Source organism: Meleagris gallopavo, chromosome 8 (assembly GCF_000146605.3).
Source record: "Meleagris gallopavo isolate NT-WF06-2002-E0010 breed Aviagen turkey brand Nicholas breeding stock chromosome 8, Turkey_5.1, whole genome shotgun sequence".
NCBI classification, from domain to species: Eukaryota; Metazoa; Chordata; class Aves; order Galliformes; family Phasianidae; genus Meleagris; species Meleagris gallopavo.
This window is the reverse complement of record NC_015018.2, coordinates 14810368-14818586: the sequence shown is the minus strand read 5'-3', so window position 1 is coordinate 14818586 and position 8219 is coordinate 14810368. Positions and strand designations below refer to the sequence as shown.

Genomic DNA, 8219 nt, shown 5'->3' with positions numbered 1-8219 from the left:
TTTTTTTCAGACCATGGGAACAGTGACTGTGTTCTTGTTGGATGAAAGCAGTGAGGGTGTGTGCATGGGGGTGGGCTGAGATAGTGTTGAATTAGAATTAAAGCAACTTTGTAATAACAAAAGCACATCATAACTTCTTTCTTGCTTTTATCTGTTAGGAGTCATCTTTACATAAGTCATAAATCAGTTTCTAATTTGAATAGAAAAATCTGTTCTGTTATGTATTTGAAGATTTAATTTATACCAGCCTGTTCTCTAAAAGGAATCTTTTGTTCTGTTTTTTTTTTTAAATGTGCATTGAGATAGTGAATGCCTTCATTAGTAATTACATGCAGCTTGCTCTTGGGCATAAAAACAGAGTATTATTCAGCAGTGAATAGATAACCTTAAAGTGGTTGGCTGGACTGAAAAGTTCCATGTGCCAACAATATGGTGTATACCACTGCTGGAATACGCTCCGGAAAACTCACTGGTTGCTTTTCACTGCGTAAGTGTATTTCAGCAGTGAGAGAGGAGTGCTGAAATCCAAGAGTTGAGGCTGAAGTATTTCTTCTCGTTCCTGACTTCTTGCAACTTCAGTGTTACATTTCTTCTTTGTGCTCTGAAACTGGAGGATGTTTCTTCTCCTCATAGTTCTATCAGCCTGTAGGCATGAATTCCTTTACAGTTTTATAAAAGGAATGAACCAAATAAAACATAGTGAAGTATGTTTTACACAAAACAGAAATGTGTAGCTTCAGAACCTCAGGAGGGTAATTTGCATGTCTTTCACCTTCCCAGTGTAGCTGTAATCTGAACTGATGAAGCAAATATTCAAGAGGATTTAGGAAGAAAAAACAAGAGGTGTTAAACAAACATGGATGTTAATGCTAGTTATGGTAAGTGCCTGAGAAAGTTAAGTGGTGGTTAGTGCAAATGCTGGTTATGTTTCTTTGGTTCCACATCTGCTAGAACTCTTAAAACAAATGACGCTTCTGCCGATTACTTTTCCAAAGGACTGAATGGACTGATTTGACACTGCCTTGAGTACTGCTTAACTTTGGCAGTGGCCTCATCTAGAGTTAAGACTAATTTTAAGTCCACGTGTCAGTATTGTACAGCTTGAAAGTGTTGTTCTGAAGCCCTTGTCTGACTGAATTTTTTTTTTTTGAGTCTTTCTGACATTGTATTTGAGGTGAAAAGATACAAAGGCAACTACTACTGTTACTAATGTCAGTTTTCTTATGCTGCTATTTCTCCCTCTATAAAGCAAGTTATACTGGCAAATGAGACTGTAAAACTCTGAACTCTGCTACAGGAGGCTGGATTTTTCCTTTAGAGGCAAATTCTGTTCCTTCATTTTCTCGGTCAAAAACTGAGAATTGCTGCTTGTTACAGAGCCTGTCTCTGCAGCCATGGTTTTTAATTCTTGTGAAATGTTAACATTGCTGGCATTAATGTTTAAACATAACAATAGGAATTCATATTAGGCAGCAATGACACCAGTGAATTTCAATAGTTAAATATACTCTGACTGTGCGCAATTAATTTAGTGCGTGTGTATACAGCAGTTAATGTTTCATTGTATAATTTCTTGCTTATTTTTATGACATTCTTCAAGAGAGAACTGAAGTCTGAAGGTAGGGATCTGTGTAGACGAATGGAAATGCAACACAAAGGGGTGGATGTTGCAGGTATCTGCATTTCAGAAGTGCATAGAGAATGGAAACTGAATGGAAAATTCAGCCTGTACTTGATCGTTACAAATGTTTCACTAGTAAGCTCAAATCTTAATTGGGAAAATTCTTCATGTGTAATATTTGGAAATAGGTCTAGTTTGTCCCTGTAGTAAGTTGAGAACATAGTGCATTTTGAAGGATATTTGAAGATTGAATGGAGAATCGGTCCATAGAGTAAAACTTGGCTTTGTTTGCTTTGCCTAATTATTCAGGTCTGGTGAGGTATGACTTGTGCTTGGTCCTGAGATCAGAAGGCTTTGTGTGGAAACATTGAACAACTCACTTGGAAAGAGAACTGTATTCTAAATTAAACAGTATGCTGATGCCTAAGAATAATTACTTTGATTCTGAGTAATGATCCATGAATAACAATACTGGCTGGTGAAAGGGGAAAATTAAGGAGCAGGGGAGGAAAACAACCACTGTAAATTCCAAAACCTTAAGATCACTGAAATTACCAGCTTATATTGACTGATGATGTTCTTGAGAGCTCTCATCACTGAGAGATGATGTTAGAGCAGTTTCCCAGTACCACTACTTCATAGATAGAGTGGGAAACTGGTGGTTATGTCAGGATTCTCAAAAAAAGAACAAAGAAAACAAACAAAAAAGAAGACAAAAATGAACTATTACTGTAGAAAACCTGTATGCCTTGTTGCTGTTGGCTTAGAATCCCTATGAAGAACCCCATACTAATAAAATGGCATTTTGTTCTCTATCAGTGGTTACACTCACATCACAGTAGATATAATCTGATTACTCAACACTCAAGATACATTTCCCTTGCTCTGAGGTCTCAGGGACCTGGGACTGGTGAGAGTGAAGTCATTTTAGTAAAGGCTGAGGTGAAGAAGACATTGAGTACTTAACCTTTTTGGTTTTGTCACCAGCCATTCAGCAGTGGGCCCACATTTTCCTGTGTCTACATTTTGCTGCTGATGTACATACAGAAGTGTTTGTGTTGTAATTGTTGCCCATCATGTTCCTCACAAAATATAACTTTACATGGGCTTTAAGATCGACCACATTGCTTTGTATTTAGGTAGTATCTCTATTTCTCCCCTGAGTCACCTCTTTATTCTTCTGCTTCTTGTATGCTTCCTTTTCAAGTCAGAGTTTAGTCAGTAGTGGTGTGTTTTTTCCATAAGGCTTCCTGCCATCTTTTGGGTGGACCGTTATAGAGCTAAGAGGAGGTAAATTTGGAAAATCAACCCCTTCTCCAGAGCCCCTCTTCTTTCTTAGGCTGCTCCTTGTATTCCTTCAAGCAGGTCCTGTTCTCTGGAATTACAGGGCCTGCTGTGTGTGTGTGTGTAACTCCATGGATACCTTGTCACTTGTGACATATCTCTGTGGAGTCATTTGAATGTACTTAAAGTTGTTAATATTAACAAGTGTATGATGTACTAAGTATTTATCTTAAATGTTATCAGTATAAAAATGCTACTTTAAGTATCCAATTAGAGGATACTGAAAATGACTTGCTGGTGCTGTTCTTCATGGGGTGTCAGCTTGCTTTTAAATTTTAAACCCGTTTTTTGTAAATTTCTTCCGAGTTTCCCATTTCAAGCTTTCAAAATGCATGGATGGATTTAAATATCCTTCAGCTGAGTCTGCAAAGCTGATTTCTTTTTTCTAGTAGGTTGCACAATCCACTTGGGGATAATTTTTAGTATCGAGTATAAAAATATGTTCTTTAATTTCTGTATAGCTTTTGAAGCTCTAGATGAGAGGACAAGATAGTAAGTTTGCCTCTATTTATTGGTCTACACTAAACTTCACTTTCATAAGCCTAGCTGTCTTTATAGTTTTTACAGTGTAATACTTGTGCTGAATAACGGAGAGGTTAAACAAATGCAGTTTCTCAAACTTCACCAGAACAGCAGTAAAAAGGTCAGATTTTATTTAGTGTGCCGTGACTAAAATGACAAAAAAAAAAAAAAGGGGTTGTGAAGGGCCAATAGCTGCTAAACCATTGAGTTGGCTGTAGCAACTGAAGTACTACTTAATTCTTGGCTGTACTTAATTAAAAATAAAAAAGCTTTTTTTCCTCCTCTCTCAAAAAATCAAGGGGTAAGGTTGGGAACTTCAGTCAGTTTTTGTCTGGCTTCAAATTGACTTGAATCTTTCTCTGAAAAGGTAATTTCAGTAAGCACAGCACTTCATTTACTTCTGTTAAGTTAATACTGGAGAAAACCTGCATTCCTGACCTTCCTTAGCTGTCTGCACTGGCAGTTGGGCTGTCAGCCCAGCTCACCCCCCATGCAGCAGGAAGGAATGTATTTCTTTGTTGATCTGATTTCCCTTCTTCCTCTGCCCCCAGCTTCATGGAGATTTTTTGCAACACCGAACTATAGAATATTAAGTGTTTCATCTCTCACCTGGAAGCTAACTTGTGGCCCTGCAGTTTTTAATGTGGGTAGGTAGATTCTGTGACTGTTCTTGAGTATTGCAGCCCTGAAGTAGTTCGGTAACTTGTTTGAAGAGCCACAGCTTAGCCATTGTTGTGAAAGACTCAAGATGAGAAGGCATAAAACTCTTCCCTGTGTGTGACTTTTGCTAGAAAATATTGATGAAGCTGATAATTAACCATATAAAAGTATAGCATTAGAGGAAGTAAAATATGAGAGGTTTTATAAGCTTGAAGGATGTAGCTTCTAGTTGGCTTTCAAGCTGGCCCAACATCTTAAATTTTTTATTTTGCTTTTGGTGTGGTGGTTGCTCCAAAGAGTTCTTTTTTTTCAGTTCAGCTGCTTGTAAATTCAGACCAACTTCCTCCAAAAAGACAATGTGTTGGGGAAAAGCTAGCTTCTAAAAAGACTTGAACAGTTACCACCTTACCACTTACTGCTTTAAGTGGTTATGCAGTTATGTGCTATCAGGTGCTTTACAGTTTTTTTCTGTTGTTTTAATGCTTGACTGTGACCTTAAAGTTGTTTGCTGATGGTAGCTTTCTTGTCCTTTTCATCTAATTCAGAAATAATGTCAGATCAGACACTTCTTTATCTGATTTTTTTTTTTTTTAATAGACATTTCCTTGGCAGAAATAATTGATAAAAGATGCTTTGTTACTGTTTGCAAATTATCTGTGGTGGTTCCCATGGAAGTGGCTCATATTCTGCCTGCCGTAATATTTGCAGAGTTGGTATAAATGGTCAAAATCAATATGGAAAATAGTCATATAATATCAAGTATTTCATTTATCCCTGGGTTTATCAAAAACCAATATAATATTTTTTTTATGAAGACCACCTACAATTGTCATTCTAATGAAGAAGCAGTCTGGGCAGAAAGTACCTACGTGAAGCTTGGGCTGGTTTAGGGACTGTCTTTCTGTCCAGTTCTATGTCTTTTGTATTAGAAGTACATATTCTTAGAGATAATTTTGCTCTACCAGGAAAGTGCTTTTCTTTCCCTTGAACTGATCTGTGAACATCCTGTGGTGAAGTGTTTTGGCTCTGTTGATAATAATAATAATAGATTTCTTGGCATGTTTGTTTGACTGAACACAGAAGGCATGGAGGACAGGATGTGTGCATCCTAGTTACGTGGAGGGTAATGTTTGCATGTTGGGTAATACTTTGGTAGTAGCAGATTGTCAAAGAACATGCAAATGTACCAACAGCATAGTTGTGCATGGTGGTTGCTTGCTGTAAAGTTGGGCATGTGAGTAAGGAGACTTAGATTTAGCTCTATGTTAAGTTATCTGTTAGGGCAGTACTAATTAGTCTATTCGTACTTCAGCAGCAGGATTTATAGGAGGTGCTCTGAGACTTACTGATGATTCACAGGTCTGGGTGTGTGGGAAGGAACTGGATGTGCTTTTCAAGTCTGTGCTATTTGGTATGAGGGACCTTTCTTAGACTTCCTTCTAAGGTAAAAGTAGCTAATTCAGCTGTGAATGTTGTTTCTGGAGGACAATTAATGTCTTATTCCTCCAGTTGAGTTTTGGGTATGCCCAAAGGTCAGAACCAACTATCTTATTAGGTTGAAGTGGATTTATAATTTGTCTTAGAGGAGTTTTTAATTCAGAAATAAGAATAATTCTGTCTCACATAATTCAGCTCAATGTGTGCTTTTGTTTTCTTTATGTCAAGTTATGTGTCTTGGAACTACATAAAGCATCCAAACCTCAGCCTTGTTATCAGTACAGAATTAGTAGACGTTTGCAGCATGACTAAAAAAATGTTTTGGTACCTAAATTTTCAGTTTGCCATATGGTTTTTGCTTCATAGTTATGTATTTTACTTGGACAGCAGGATTTCCTTTGCCTCAGGCCAACTGAATTTGTCTTAATCTCCAGTGTAGACAGGTAGGTCAGCTTGCTGCTATTAGGGACCAGATGGCTGGAGTGTTCTAATTTACTTGACTTATTGCCAGAGGACTTTGAAACTATACCTTGCTATGCTTGGAATGTAGTCTATGGGGTGATCATGAGAAAACTGGGAGCCAGTATACAGCATCCATTTTGACTGAAAGGCAAGGTGGCTAGACTGTCATTCAGCAGTCTTTGTTTTTGTCTAGTTTAAAGGGAAAAAGAATTGGTCCTATTAACTGCACAGCTATGTGCATTGTTTCTTTGGTATAATCTGGAAGCCAGAAGACAATTGAACTGTTTCTTTAGACTTGTATTTCAACCTTTTATTGCACTGGCCTGTTCTACTACGTGGAAGAAAAACAACTTAGTTTAATGCTACTTTAAGAAGCGTAATCTAATAGTAAGTGATGTGTTAATCCAGTTTTAAAATCTAAGTGAGAAGAGTAGTGATGAAGAAATTGGGAACTTTTCTTCAAAGCTTTTGAAAGAACCTTTAAGAGAAAAACATATTGTTGTTTGTTTTTAGGTACAATAAAGTTTAACATGTTAAAACTCACTTTTTTCAATCATGCTGGAAGAGAAGGATTAGATTGAGGAATTACCTGTAACTCTGTTCTCTTATTTCTTCATTTAAAAACAAAAAAACAAACTTTTCAAAATTGCTTGTCTCTTCTTCTGGAAGCTACAAATGTAATCTGGTCATAATTGCTGAAGGATTTGTGAAATTAGGGTAGGACCAATAAATATGATATGCCCCAAAGTTGTTGGAGTTAATTGGCTAAACTTAATGTTTTGCTGTTACGTCAAGATGCAAGCAGTTCTGTTCTGCTACCACTTAGCTACGTGGATGATGGTAGCTAGGGATCAGGACATGGTAAAACAATATTCACTTGAGCAGCTGTCTTAAAAAGATCCTAGTGAAATCACATGGAATATCAACAACTGGATCTGCTGAATACTGTAAATAAAAACAAGAATCTGGATTGCAATCCAAATACTGCGGCTGACAACAGTGAAGGAAAACAGAGCACTGAGTACCCTTTGTTTCTCTTTTCCTGCCGGGGCCCTTTGCCTCTTCTCAGAAGTTTTCCTTGTTAATTTAGCTCAAATGGTCGGTTTCACGAAGGGGAAACGCAGCAATTGTGAAATAGTTACTGAGCCCTGAGCCCACTTTGAGCCCACTGAGTCAAATTGTCCCTGAACTCAGTTCAAGATAAAGAACTGATTTTCTAGGCCTTCAGGGGTCAAGGCCTTGTGGGGATGGATGAACTCTATGAAAGGTATAGGATGTACAACTGGATGCCATTAACTTCAGTCATCACTATTTAAACTATAATGTATAAGTTCCCTGATACTGTAAGGGTATTGAAACTGCTTTCTTAAGGAGATTTTGTAATCTCTGCTCTTTTTCATTTTTTATTTTTTGATCTGGCCTCAAAAATGTACTCCAGCAAGGAGTAGGCATAAATCTGGAATAATTTTGGCTGGCTTCTGACGCTGCTAAATGGATTATTCATGGTCTTGGTATCTAAGCCCATTTTACATCCTGGAAAAGCAAAGAGAAAAAAGGACTAGCCAGCCCTATTTAAGTTACTTAAGATGCTATAGCTCATCTTAGCGGGATTTCCGATACAGATCTTCAATGCAGAAACTGTTTTCCTTTTGTAGTTATATCAAATATTTTAGTTTATTCTTTTTTTTCCTCAGGGCAGACATATAAAGAAATGGGGAAGTTGCAGAGAAATTCATGAAGCTGTATTGATTTAGAACAAATTTCTGATGTGAGATGTAACAAAGGAAGTGTTGTTTTGCTTCCTGGAAGCTTGCAATACATGGAAGAATGCATAACACATCAACTAGGTGTTATTTCTTTTTAATGTGAGATAGTTTTTGTGAAGAAGTTCCTTATACAGCATACAGACTAGATGACTTTATGAGTACTCTGAATTTGTCAAGCAGAAGTTCTACTGTATTTTATCCTCTGGGAGAAACCTCAGGCTCTGTTAGGGCTAGAGCCAGGGCTATATGTGTTCAATGAATTTTGATATAAGACTTCTTGGGCTCCTAGATAAAATGGAGCTTTTCTTACTTTTTAACTGGAGAAAATAAGTTGCAAGGAGATCTTTGTCTACAGTGTTTGAGTCCTTGTTAATGTCAGTAGAGACATTCAGAAGAATGCTTAATCT

At 37.3% G+C, this 8219-nt stretch overlaps 1 protein-coding gene across 2 annotated transcripts in view; it reads left to right on the top strand.

Moving 5' to 3' along the window:
* Nucleotides 1-845: 845 nt before the first annotated feature.
* Nucleotides 846-8219, top strand: part of VCL (vinculin) — a 52618-nt gene continuing 45244 nt past the window's right edge. For both annotated transcript variants that reach the window (XR_004160497.1, XM_019617583.2), the window contains exon 1: nucleotides 846-878. Coding sequence is in view for 1 of the 2 variants with exons in the window: in XM_019617583.2 (XP_019473128.1) it covers nucleotides 861-878 (18 nt within the window). In the remaining variant the exon portion in view is untranslated. The remainder of the gene's footprint in view (nucleotides 879-8219) is intronic.